The 14711-nt window shown below is 35.2% G+C and overlaps 1 protein-coding gene across 1 annotated transcript in view; it reads right to left on the bottom strand.

Moving 5' to 3' along the window:
- The window catches only part of LOC129222471 (alkaline phosphatase, tissue-nonspecific isozyme-like), a 10050-nt gene extending 5859 nt beyond the window's left edge, over positions 1-4191 (bottom strand). The window contains exon 1 of the mRNA XM_054856986.1: positions 4146-4191. Coding sequence (XP_054712961.1) covers positions 4146-4191 — 46 coding nt within the window. The remainder of the gene's footprint in view (positions 1-4145) is intronic.
- Between the last annotated feature and the right edge of the window lie 10520 nt (positions 4192-14711).

Genomic DNA, 14711 nt, shown 5'->3' with positions numbered 1-14711 from the left:
TGATATTAATGAGCAACGTAACTACGTGGAGTGCTATAAGTCGTAGTTTACAATTCGCAACTCCAGCGCTCGAATACGCTACCTTGCGGAAATTTACAAAACTGCCGACAAAACTAAAACATTGCGTTCCATGTGTTCATTTTGGGCAAAACAAATAGTTTGTTATGTGTATTTTTTTTATTTGCGTAATTCATCATTTGAAATCGTCATCCGCAACAGCGTAACATCAAAAATATCTGATATAAACTGTAAGTACACATTTTATTTATCTTGTTCTGAGTGAATTTGAATAAATATCAGATTTTCAATTCGATGAAAAAAAAACGAACTTAACAACATTGACTGGACACTTTTCCTTAACCTATGTGCCGATTTACACGATTCCCGCTTTCGGACATCTGACGTCATTTTGAGCTCGAAAACCAGTTTTCGCGCCTCCAAAACCTGCCTGACTTCGTCGGGAATGGGTTGTGGATCGTCCACAACTCCAAGTCAGAAAAGCGAAGTCCGACGTGCAATGATTGGCTATTGATGTCACATGCTTTCGTTTCTATAGTAACAATAAACCGTCTAAAATCAGGGAAAAGGTAGCCATCTTTGTGTCTACGGTAATGATTTTGATAAAGTGAATTTCAAAGTGCAACTTCGAAATTGAACAAAGCTACGTAAATCATTGATAATCGCGCGAAATGAATGAGCCTCTTTTTTATGAAGGACCATCATGCACTGGAAAAAAAAAGCGATTTTTAACATGCTAGGAACTGCAGCGTAGCATCTATACGAATTAGTTGGGTAATTCTTATCGGCAGGATCATTTCTGTATATTCTGTCATAAGAATTATCTTGCTGGCAAAAAGAAGATATTATAATTTTATTCTTGCTTATGGAGGCAATGAGAAGATTTACTAGATTTTCAATGTTACACCTGAAACCTTTTCAAGTAAGTACCATTGTGATTGTTTATCATACAAATACTTTGTGATATTACTTAGATTATTATGTAATAAAAATAATGACATTGTTTTCATTAGTAGCTAGAAGTGTTTAAACAATGTTTTACGCAATATTGTAATAGCTTCATTTCATAACAAATGAAGAAATCTTTAAATAATTATCAATCAAATGTTGTAAAGTCACTTTTTTCATAGGAACTTCCAAGTAGGTACATATTCTCAATTATGGGACCGCTTATAGTGCAATGGATTCTTTTAAATTTACTGTGTTTTATTCTAGGGCAGAATTGTTCGTAACTTATTATGGGACATAATACTATGTGTACTAGTTATTGTAAAAAAAATATTCACGACAAATTGTTATGTGCTGAATCAGTTCATGATTTGGCTGAGCTGAAGCTCTGTTCCACTCCTATTTTTAATCAACAATTGTACTAAATGTCGAAACAACAACAAATTTTGGCAAAATATTCAGTATTCAGCTTAAGATAAGGACAGAATTTTAACTTAATGTTCGGTATTCAGTGCATCCCTAGTTTTTGGTTTATGCGGTCTTTTAAAAAAAATTCGAGTTTACGGAAAAAACACACACAGGTATAAATTTTACATTTAATGATAATGATAAAAATAAATACAATGTGTACAAGTTAATTACAACTTTTTCTTTAATTTCCTGATAAATATTTTCGATGAGCATTCAACAGGAGTTGAAAAGAAAGTTATTATTCATTAGTTGGCTACATAATAAGAATATTAAATGCAAAAATTTTGTTCGATATCTTTCTTTCCAAAGTTACATCAACATTGGAAAAGAATAGGCATTACTTGCGAGCGTCAAACTATAGTGAAAGGTGGGTGGACGAAAGGAAAACTATCTCAATGCATGTTACGCATGTTCATTTTAAGCTATATTTATCTGATTTTTCTGTTTATATACAGGAGGGGGTATCTTCAAGGGGTTTTTTTTCCTTGCCATCATTGAATAAAAAATGACCATAAACATCTTTCAGCTGACTAAAATTTCAATGTTTAAAATAGTTTCCTCTCACATCCTTCACAATTAAACCTCTGGTTTTGCTAATCAACTTTAGCTGAGGGTAAAATATTTATCTTCGTGTTTGTTGTTTCTATATTCATTTCCTTTTGTGCTTGCAAGTAGCGAGAGTCAAAAAAATAATAATTTGAATTTTGACTTCTTGAATTCAAATTATGTTTTTCGCAATCACGAGTGTGTATGTAGGGGTGTGTGTTTGTGTCCAGGCATGAATGTGGGTATATGTGTGTATGTATGCGTGTGTGTATATGTCTGTGTGCAGGCATGAGTGTATGGGTGTGGGTATGTATGTCTGTCTGTGTGTGGTGTCTGTGTGCAGGCATGAGTGTGTGGGTATTTGTGTGTGCATGTAGTTGTGTATGTATGTGCGTGTGTGTAGGACATGGATGCAACCTGGAGACGGTTTTTGGCTAGGGGAGCAGCATCGTGAAGAGCCGGTCGACGGTGATGCTGCAGAGGGTGCTGGTGGGAAAATAAAATCATAGGACATCAAAACAGTCAAATGAAAGCAATAAGCAATCCATGATTGCTCAAAAAAACCGTAAAGATACACTTTTGAACATTTCTATGGTCCAGACTGCGTCATGACCCCCCCCCCCCCCAGTAACTTCCTACCCATAGTCACTTCTTTGACCACCAGACAAGGCGGTTGGTAAAACTAGCATTTGTAAAAACCCCAACTGGATTTTTAAAGGAGCACCTGGATTTTTTCAGGTAACTTTTAAATTTTGGTTTCTTTCAAAATTTAAACTGATTATTTTTCAATTAAATCGTGGAAAAAGTTAAATAAACAATAAAAGTAAAATCTATATATCTAAACAAAATATGATGTATGTTAGTGATTGTGTGTGCTATGTAGTTTATACAAATCCACAATTAAGGCCAGATTTTTGCCAAATTTGTCACAAAGGTCCTTTGATACTTGAGAATTTACATGAGGAGTTTCACCCCACGGTGCACAACCATGGGACGGAGGGGGGTTCCTTACACAAATACAGTTTATAAAATCTTGTGCAGAGGCAGTGGCGTAGCTACATTTTCTGCCGCCCAGGACAATTCCTCAATTTGCTGCCCTTTGGTTGAGGAACAGTCAAAAGTATTTAAAGGAAAAATAAGAACTTAATTACGAAGAAAAATAAAGAATATGCTCTATTCAGAAAAAATTTCTAAATTAGCCCTAAGAATGCATTTTAACCTTTTGGTGACACTAGGTAGGAGCTTAGAGGCCGGCGCTCTGCACGGGAAATTTTCCTAATTTAAAGATCTAGGTATGCAATTTTATGGTTTCTTTGGTCCTTTCAAAGGGGGTAATGACATCCTTTTGGATCCGTGCTGGGGTGCCTGTCTTAATGTTGAAAAACTCGGAAATTGCCGCTTTCCTAGATCCAATACTGCCATATTACAAAATTTGGATGGTTTTCTTTTTCATTGATACAGGGTGATAAGATTAATGAGCCCTATAAGTTCGATTTACCATACTGATTCATGAGAAGGAAAAGTTGTGTATTGAAAATCATTACTTTCCATGTGAATGTGAAAGGTTTACTTAGACATCAATTCACTAATTAAAAACCTTCTGCTTAAATGAATGTCTCAGTTTGAAACTTGCTGTTTATAGGAATTTTACTGATATAAAGCAGTAGGATTAGTCGCAGTTATTATTTGAGTTGTGAGTAAGTACTTTTATAAGATAAACATAAAATTAATCCTGGTCTGAATAAAAGTTTTGTAATAAGTGACCAATTAAAGCAATTTCTGAATCAGATAATGCTACCCCAAAGATAAGCAATTAATTGCCCAGACCTCTCTTTTTTTACTCTTGTTGTAACTTTCCTCAAAAAAATAGTTTTTTTTTTAATAAGGTAGTTTTCGAGTAACTTTCTTAAAATCAAGTGCTAATTTCATATTATAACGAAAAGTTTTTTTTTTTTTTTTTTTTTTTTACCTCCAGTAATTGATCAGAAGCATGATTTCCCTATTAGCAAATGTTGAACTTTTTTCACATCAAGAGCATGAAATTGCCACCCCCCAGCAAAATACTGCCCGGGGCGGACCAACCCCTCCGTCCCACCTTAGTTACGCCACTGTGCAGAGGTCGTGCAATGCTTAGGAATACACATAGGAGGGTATTCGTCTACCTATGGGGAGAACGCCCCATAAGGAGTTTTCCTTATACAGCTCCATAACTTACAACAGATCTTTGCAAAATTTGGCGTCTTTTTGCGATTTTTAATTTGTGGTAATTCCTCTGCTTCATGTTATCATACATAAAAAATAGTTTGCTCATATGTATATTATTTAGATGTGCGTAACATTTACTGTCTGGCCACGGATTGTATGGAAAGACAAACATCCGTTTTACAGCCGGAAATGGACAAATCTATTATTTTTTATCGATGCCAGCTTTTGCAGAAGCAGAGTCTCATTCAAATGAGTGGAATACGGGCATCAAATTTTTACTTTTCCCCCTTATTCACATAGATTCGTCTTATCTGGACGTATAAAAATTCCATGCAATCCGTTGTTGGACAGTATGTACTTCGGACAATAATTTAGGTTAACTTTTTAGTTCTGAAAAGTAATGACTTGACCATAATTATTCAATTCCCCTCCCCCTCCCTTTATTTCTTTTACTATTTGTGTATTAAAAAAAAAACTTTGGAAGGACTACATATTTGCTTTAGATTTTAAATTCAATGCCTCGTGTAACAGTTCCGTTTTCTTGTAACGGCTGCATATTAGCCATTTCCCATTTTTCAAAAAAGTACTTATCAGACTAAAGTAAGCAAGAATTATTTCAATCAAATTCCAAGACTTTTTTTTTTTAATTGTTGGGGGGAAATGTTTTGATTAACTGAAAATGGCCATCTTTTTTTTAACAACAGCTCAATGCAAGGTTTCCAAGAGAAAAAGCCATAATTCAAGAGTCAATTCCGATCACCCCTCCCTTACATCCACCCTTACTCGAAACAACTTCGAGATGAAGAGATAACTAACTCGTGCTCAAAGGTAAAAACGTACACTGTGTTCAAAATGAAATATATATACATTACTTTCCTTTTGATACATCAAATAAATGCCAAACGTATTTTTTCAATACTGCATTTGTCTATAAATCCTCACCCCAGGAGTTAACTAGAATTTTCTCGAACATTAACGCATAAAGGCGCTCAAAAGACATTTGCACGATGGCGCCAATCAGGCTTGGTGCGGGCCTGCATACACGTAGATTTGCACATGTGTTAAATGTAGCTTCCCCCCCCCCCCGAAAAAATATTTCAACACCACTGTTAGTATTATTCCACAATAACATGCAAAGCAGTTCTAAAAAAATATACATTTTGATACATCACTACAAGCATTTTATTATACAGTGAAACCTCTCCGAGAAGCCACCCCTTCGTTCAGTGAAAATGTGGACACAGAAGGGGTGGCCATACTTAAGAGTTTTCATTATTGAACTCGAGCTGTACTATGAATTATATAATTCAACACTTTTTAATGATGTTTCAAGAAAATAAAGGGGTCAACATACACAGGTTTCACTGTATCACTAAATGAAAAAATGCTCCTCATCGAGTTCTGAAAATGTAATAGCAATAACACAGCAAAAATTATCAACTGTTGTTTTCCGAGCGGCTATCAGAAAGAGAAACTTTTGCACACTGAGAACAGTGGTGTTCCCATAGGGTACATTCCATGTATGTCGTATATTCTCAAATATTTTTTAGACATATAGCGTATACCTTCAAGTTTCAAAAATTTCCATACCAACACATATTACATATTTCGTTACCTCAGAGCAACACTAAGACATCTAATTCCCGAAATAACCTTAAGATATCCTACTGTTGCTCTGAGGCAACGATTTGATCGCATACAAATATTGTGCGTAATGGATTACTGGGAGTATACCCTCAGAAAAATAGATGGGAACATCACTGTATGAGAATAATTTGCACAAGCCAAAAACCTCATTTTTGAAATTGATTAAAATAAGCAAATAAATAAATATATGTTTCAGTATTCTAAAAATTATTTTATTTATGAAATCCTTGTGCAATTTCATTTTTTCATGCATACAACAGCAGCATGATGTAATAAGATCCTAGAACATAGACCATTCTATTTTTTAAATTAATCTTTGAATTTCGGGGGGGGGGGAGGGAATGCTTGTTCGATGAACCCAGAATTATCTTCTATTTATTTTTTTAGCCTGGCTTAATTGTGCACATGTTATGTATTGAATATGCACACAGATTTAAAAAAAAAAAAAAAAATCGGTAAACCATTACCGCGAAACACGGGAAAGCACTGTTTGGCAAATTTAGAATTTTTTACTTCTATTTTTAGCGTGGCTCAAAAAAAAAAAGATTAAAAAAAGCGCTATCCAAGACATGTAAAAATAAACCTTCAACATTTACGGAAAACACTTCAATTCTTTAACAATTAAAAAAAATAGTAGGAAATAACAGAAGATTCAACGGAAGCAAATATAAACAAACAGGTGCAGACGCCCTGTCAAAACATCGAACCGGTTACGAAATTTGCATACGCTTCCCGCTTTCCGCCTTCGTGTAAATGAGCAACGATTTTCCTCTGACTTGTGACGTCACATGTCTGCCGTCCGATGTCCGAAAGCAGAAAAATCGTGTAAAAGGGGTAAGGTATCAGTAGGAGAGTTTTTGGATCAATAGTCATCCAGAAACTGTATTATAAGATACCGCTGGGATTATTTCTGGATTAAAATAATCCAAAAGACATCCTTAGGATAGTTTTTGGAAAAAGAGGTGTTTCCGTGCATCCTAGGATTGTCCTATTACTATCCAACAAGTGTCAGATGCAGGATGTCTTGTGGATGGCAACAGGAGTGTACTTTTTGACAAAGTTAGGACAGGTGTAGGAGCATTATCGGATTGCCAGCGGATGTCAGATCATCCTGAAGATGATATCCGCAGGAGTCCTTAAGGATATCCTTGTGTTGTTGTTGTTAGGGATCACAACACTTTTAGCATTTTCTTCGTTACCACATGCGTTTGTTTTAGTTTTTAAGTCGGCCATTAGACAGTGACTGCAGTGCCCCCTATAGTTCGTTGGAGTTGCGAATTAAATGCATGATGATTTCTTTTGATATCCAATCATATAGTCATAGAAATAAATTATCTAGTGTTAAACGTTACTCTTGACAGTCTGTCACGTATGTGCACTATGTGACAAAAATGTCAACAAATGCCGGAAATGTCACGAAACTGAACTTAATATGTACTAAAGTATAGAAAAAACGGTACAAAATGAAAATGCCGTTCGAAGCGAACCAAAAATTTATGAATTCCGAATTCGACATCGTGAAAATGGCTGCTTCAGAACAACTTACTGTGTGTTCTGCATAATTTTTTACTTTCGTAATACTTTTTGATTTCTAATATCTTTCTACATGGGTCAGAATAACCAAAAGACTTTGAAAAATCTTTTCAAATGAATAAAGAACAAAAAATCATACAAATCGAACAAAAATATCTATCATTTCCTAAGTTTAGAAGCAATTTATATGTTACAGCGTGCGTTTGTTTTAGTTTTTTCATCGGCCATTACACAGTGGCTGCAGCGTCCCCTATAGTTTGTTGGAGTTGCGAATACGATTTTCATTGAGAACGGAAAGTAACTATAGGTAGCGCTGTAAATAGGATAAAAGCAAATCCTATATGTTAGCTAATTATTAATTTTCTAATAGTTTTTAGTGGTATTCTTGCTTTTTAAAAATATTTTATGGTTGTTTTGTTAAGATTTGACTATTCTTAATGCGCTAATAAATCCTAAACTGCCAATTTATCAATTTTCTCTTCTACTTTGATTTCTTGTACCGGTGTGTGCTCGCGTATTCCATTTTTTTGCTATTTTTATGTTTACAATCATTTGAAATTTTTTTACCATTTCTAAAAAAAAACAGTAAATAAAAATTTTTTGAAAATCATTTTTTTTTCTTTTTCCTTTTCTTTTCTTTTTTTTTTCCAATAACTTGTCATTGATGCATTTTTAAAATTTTTCTTGAGAAACAAAATATTTTTAGGTAATCCTTAAAAAATATTGACATTGTAGTGATTAGCCGATAAATACCAAAATATCTTTTGCTTTTTGAAATTTAACTAGAACATACTTGTATCATAACAAATCGTTTTAATCCTTTTTAATAATATTATAAATACGAAAATGACTATGTTGATTTCTTTGTTTGTTTGCTTGTTTGTTGTTGTCGCCATAACTACTAGAGGATAAAACATGTACCTTTCGTTTAGAAAAAAAGTATTCCATAACTTTTATTCCAATTTTAAAGAAGATGATAACTTCGGGAGCATCTCATCGAAAAAGTACTTATTTGATCGATTTATGCAGCACATGTTAAACCTCTTTAAAAAAGTTGTTGGCTTTGCATGGTCTGCTTCGAAAATATAAGTTATGCCGAGTGATGCGTGTTCAGCAATCAATTCTAAATAAAAGTTAAAAAAAAAAAAAAAACATAGTTTCAAATTTCCCGTCAGAATAATGGCGACCGACAATTTATAAAAAATACCCGTTAAATTTGGACCCTAGTCCCTAAAAATTTCCATTCGACTGAGAAAACATTTTAGTTAAAGATTAAACTCCCTTAAAAATCTGAATATCCGGATGAATAAGGAGAAATAAAGATAAAAAGATCACGAGAACAAAGACAGCATTCCCGCAATCGCGTCAACTGATGCTTTGAATCCTCTCATTAGAATTAGAACGACAACCCTACAAAAGGAACAGTACAATCTCGACATCAGTTCCTAAAAACCTTTTATTGAGTGAGGAGAGCAGTAACAGTCCTTAAAGATCCCTTTTAGGCTACATTCGGAAACAGGCACCGGTCGCACCGGTGCCACCGCTAGCGTTCGGAAACAATCGATTCGCAATACGATATCAATTAGGGACTCAACCGTTTCGACCGCTTGCGGTGGCAACGGTGCCTGAAAAATTCCTGTTAGAAAAAAGGCAACTGTTTTCCAATAACGTCAACAGTAGCTCTAAAAATGTCTATCAGGGTAAAAGGAACATAGTTCTATTTTTTTAAAATCTGATTGGGGGCAACTTCAAAAAGTCCATTTTTTTATTACACTAACGTTAACAAATATAGCCTGTAATGGCATTTAAAATTTCAATTTCTGAAAATTTCCTCAGAAGCCTCCCTCCCCCAAATTTTTTATCCTCGTAGTATTACCAGAGACCGTCTAAAACTGCGTTCTTATGACTACAGTTTTTAATAAATTTCGTGGGAGTACCCCCCCTCCAACTTTAAATTACAAAAAAAGTGGAGGGAGGGCAGCTAGTCTTGATTATATTGGCCCCCTCCAAAGTAAAACCATATATACGCCACTTGCTTTCCAATGAAACTAAAATCGAGGGGATACGATAGTTATTTCAGGAAGAAAGAGGTTAAGAAGCTGTTAAGATTTTTTTTTTGTTACAAATGCTCTAATTCTCCTAATGAATCACAATATTTTAAAAGTTGCCAGAGTTATGGTTACGTGGTCATGGAGAGTTTTCAAAAATCTTGATCCCCCACATTAAATCCAAAAATACCATTAAAGATATAGAAATTCCGCTAGAGAAATAAAGACTCAAGAAACCACGAAATTTTCCATATAGTTTTAAAATAATTCGCCAAAGAAATTAAAGTAAAAGAAATTAAATTTCATTAATAGTTTCATTAAGTTGCAAAATTAATCCCCAAATCATAATTCGTCAAACAGCTGTTACACACTTTTTTTACTTGACGTTTTGATAATTGAAACTTTACAACTTTTCTGCTGTCATACGTTCTTGGATGTTTTTACGATGAAAACGTATAGACGAAAGTTTGCAGTTGCTTTATTAGCGTTGTGGCATGTATTACATCGACAGCATAGGCGCCCATATGGGGGGGGGGGAGGACAAGTGGGGGCTCAAGCCCCCCTTTGAAATGAGAACTTTTTTGCTTTTGGTACATTTTTCTTGAAAAATGTAAAAACATTTCTTCTCCAGCCATTTTAATGAATAACTTATTAAAAATGTCGAATTTTAATAACTCTTATCTGTACTGATATCGGTTTCCATGTGGGAAAATATCCTGCTAAACCATGGGGAAAGTATCTGAGCATCCCCTTAAAATTTTGCATATGGGAGCCCATGATCGATAGGGCTTATTTTCTTGCGTCAAAGTTTGGAAAGTAGTTTTAATTTTCAAAATTTCTTGGGGCTTTTGTGTATTTTGAGAATATTTATCAGATATACTAGAAAGTCGATATTGGCTTATGAGAAAGTAAGTTCGTTCAGTTCTGGACGGAACTTCTTATTTAGTCCGTTATTTTTCGTTTAAACACGTGAATTCATCAGCAATACAGTCAACTCCCGACTTACGCGAGGGATGCATTCCAAGACTTCTCGCGTAAGTCGAAATTTCGCGTTGTAGAAAAAAAGTATGTATACAATTTCTTTTAGAAACATATCAAATTCATTTAGACATTTGTAGAAACCCTTCAAACTGCTTTAAAGCATTCCTCAACTACACATTATAGTTTCTTCCCTAAAGAACTGAACTTTTACTCTATAAAAAATAAAAATAGCTGTTTTATCTTCTTTATCTTCTTTACTAATAATAAAGCTGAATGTCTCTCTGTCCGGAGGATGTCTTGATGTCTGGATGTCTGTAGGATATCTGTAGGATGTCTGTAGGATGTCTGTGAAGCGCATAGCGCCTAAACCGTTCGGCCGATTTTCATGAAATTTGGCACGAAGATAGTATGTAGCATGGGGGTGTGCACCTCGAAGCGATTTTTCGAAAATTCGATGTGGTTCTTTTTTTATTCCAATTTTAAGAAAAAAAAACTATCATAAATTACGAAATTATCATAACGTGGAACCGTAACATGGGCACAAGCCAATTGGCGAGATACGAAATTATCATAACGTGGAACTGTAACGTCGGTACAAGCCAATTGGCGAGAAAATTCACCATACATTATTTGTAAATATACAGGCAAACCAAAAGACCTTTAATTTTTCTATTACGGGCGAAGCCGTGCGGGTGCCACTAGTTACTAATAATAAAGCTGAAAGTCTCTCTGTCCGGAGGATGTCTGGATGTCTGTAGGATGTCTGTGACGCGCATAGCGCCTAAACCGTTCGGCCGATTTTCATGCAATTTGGCACAAAGTTAGTATATAGCATGGGGGTGTGCACCTCGAAGCGATTTTTCGAAAATTCGATGTGGTTCTTTTTCTATTCCAATTTTAAAAAAAAGTATCATAAGATGGACGAGTAAATTACGAAATTATTATAACGTGGAACCGTAACATGGGCACAAGCCAATTGGCGAGATACGAAATTATCATAACGTGGAACCGTAAGATGGGTACAAGCCAACTGGCGAGAAAATTCACCATACATTATTTGTAAATATACAGGCGAACCAAAAGATCTTTTGATTTTTCTATAACGGGCAAAGCCGTGCGGGTATCATTAGTTCAAGATAAAATACTTTGAGATGCGCAAAATTAATGATCGATGGGAGGGAAGCCATTAAAATAAAACAACACGGTGCGCACTGTATGTAGTAATAATAAAATGCTGCACTATAATAGTACTGTACAGTAGATACAGGATACATTAATAATATTTAGGTGTTAAAAAATGAAGATGATGATGATGATTTATGCTCCATGATCAGATTTTTATCTAATACATTTTTAAATAGGTTGCTTCGCTTTTTCTTTTAAACGGTTACATTTATGGCAACAGCCCCGCTTCCTGGTATCTTTAATTCACAATATAAGAGCAGATTCCATTTTCATATTATTTACTTTTCTTAGACGCTTCAAGCTTCGATATTGAAACCAAGTTCTAAATTTTTACGGATATCCTTTTGTTTCGACTTTTAATTGTACGCATGGAAGATTGACTCATACTTATTGTGCTACCGTCGACGTTTTTTAGTTGTTCAAGGCATATCGAGAATCTTAACCTTAAAAAAAAATATTATTATTTGTCAGAAACTCTCTTCCCATCTTCACAAACTTTAGATGAAACAGCGCACTAAAAGGCGCCATTATATTTCATCAAATTTAATATTTATAATTAAAAAAAAATAAATGAAAGAAGCTGAGTGATTATTTGATGTACTGACAACGTGATGTGTAGACTAATTTGATGTGGGAACTTTCGCTGTTGTGATGCTAAAGGGATGTAGTACAGTAAAAATAGGGGTCGGACCCAAACATCCAAAAAAAAAAAAAAGCTAAACCTGGTGCAAATTGTTTATTATCCTCCCAATAAGAACAGGTAAAAAGTCCCACCCCATTGTGCGTCGGGTTTTGGAATGGGGGGCATCTAAAATTGCTGTTTTGGGTATTTTTCCAGAATTTTTAGAGTAAATTTAAAGTGAGAATATTATGTTATACTAAATTTAAAAGCATGAAATTAAAGGCGTTTGACCCCCAAGAGGGATTACATAACTCGCCATTGCTACAGAGCCCCCCTATCTCCGTAAAACGAAGCAGTACCCCCGAAACCCCTCCATACATTTCATATGGAAACATTATTTTATGCTAAGTTAAAGTTAGAAATCGAGTGTATCCATCCTGCAAGATCGATGGTGCACCTCCTCTCAAAGCTACAGCATCCCCCCTCCGCCAAATAAAATAAATCCTCACCCCCCCTTTTTATTTCAAGTAGAAGTAATATTTCATGCAAATCTAAAATGCATTAAATCAGGACTGTCCACCCCATAAGAACAGTAGCTCACCTCCCAAAACGAAATTATATACTAAAATATTATCCTCCCCCCCCTGATGGTGCACATCTGATTAAATGGCCAGAAAAATAACGCTGAACTGTTTTTTGCTTTCAAATGATTTCTTCTAAGCTTCTAACAAAAAGTCTTCGTTATCAAGATGTTTTTTGGAATCTAGATCCTCAGCAAAATCGTTATTGTTGCAGATATGTCTAACACAGTTTGTGCATATAATTGAGCACTTCAGTCTACTTTCAGACTTTTCAAACATTCACTATATCCAATGAACCCCTCAGAGCAAGCACAAGATTTGAGACGCAGAAAGTCTTCTAGAGCAGAAGGCTTGGCTGTTGTAAGGACGCACATTATATTTCTGTGGTGCTTTCTTTGCACCCTTCAAAAATGACACTGGCTTTCCAATACTTACAAGTTACCTAACCCTGCATTGCTGGCATATTTCCTTGAAGCTTACAGATCATTACCAAAAATATGATCAAGCAGGTATCTTCTATCTATTACATATGAGGCAGTGAGAAGCAAAGGGATGTAAGTGGCAAAATTAAAAATTTGGAGATAACCAGTACAAATAGTTGGTGAACCTCTCCTCTATCTTGGGGCAAGAGATGGTACTAGTAGAACTGGTAGTTGCTATACAGCATTATTAAGAAAAGAAAATCAATGAAAGCCTACCTAGGATCTTATCTTTAAACGCGTTTTATTCAAATATTGAAAATGTCCACTTACATCCCTTTGCTTCTCACTGCCTCATATGACACCAGCTGTTCGTTCTGTGATGGTGGATGAACCTTTTGCTTCAGATAATAGCACTTTAACGATGCAAGATTTCTTTAATTCTGAAACCAGATTCATCGAATACTGATGGAGGATCAGCGCATAACTCGCACCAGAAGTTTTTAACAATTTTTTATTCCATCTTTACTGTTCATACCATTCGGTGTAAAAGATGGTTTGGGCTTACACATCTTTACAGATAGTAACTACTCTCGTAACAGAAGCTAAAGACATAACTGCTTACCTCCTTTACAAAGAAATGCCACAACATTGTTTGCCTTCAATATCCTTTGATGTTACTACCCGAACGTTAAAGTTCTCATCGCAACTCACCTTATCATCAGCGAGCACTACCAACTTGAGAAGTAGGAAACTTCTGGGGGCTTTAGAAACGGATTGTGATTTCCAAACTGAGAGACAAAAAGGTGTAAATATTTAGCATTATATTGTTGTATTGCTCATTGCTCTCATCAAGACTTGTTCTATCGTTGAATCACTACAGGTTCTAGACCACCTGAATTTGTCACTGCGTTACATCGTTGGATAGCTGATGTTTTAGCTGATGTTTGATGTGATCAAAATTTTTTTATCGCATAATGTACTCAAAAGTTTGAGATAGAGTTGCAAGTATATGTCTGCATATTTAGCATAATTCACATAACCAGCTGTGTAAAAGAGAGGTAGCTCGGTGTTTGCAAATGAGAACCCCCACCGACTTAGAGGATGCAGAATTGCAGCATTGCCCGTCTCACTGTTGGCAATTTCGGTTTGTCCCCTCTTACGATGATGGCAAAAGATTGTAGAAAAGTTGAAGTTTGTTAATCAAGAAGAAGTAGGGAAACTTTGGTCAGTTTGGGCTTTTTTTATGCTGCACAGAAATTTTGTTTTCCAGCGCTCTAAACAGTTTAATAACTCCAATTACAAATAATTTGGTTACTGAGCTCGCTTAGATCTTTTAGAATTACCATTCTGACATTACCATATCATTGTGTGGCATTTTGTTCTTTGGAAAAGTTTAAAACCAGGAAATTTTTTTCGTGAACTTCACTGCAATAGTTGATTTTAGAATGTAAAATCAGGGCCCCCCCCCCCAAAAAAAAAAACGATGGCGCACCCCTTAAGTGTG

Source organism: Uloborus diversus, chromosome 5, assembly GCF_026930045.1.
Source record: "Uloborus diversus isolate 005 chromosome 5, Udiv.v.3.1, whole genome shotgun sequence".
Lineage (NCBI taxonomy): Eukaryota > Metazoa > Arthropoda > Arachnida > Araneae > Uloboridae > Uloborus > Uloborus diversus.
The sequence above is the reverse complement of the archived record's forward strand: the minus strand, read 5'-3'. Positions and strand labels throughout refer to the sequence as shown.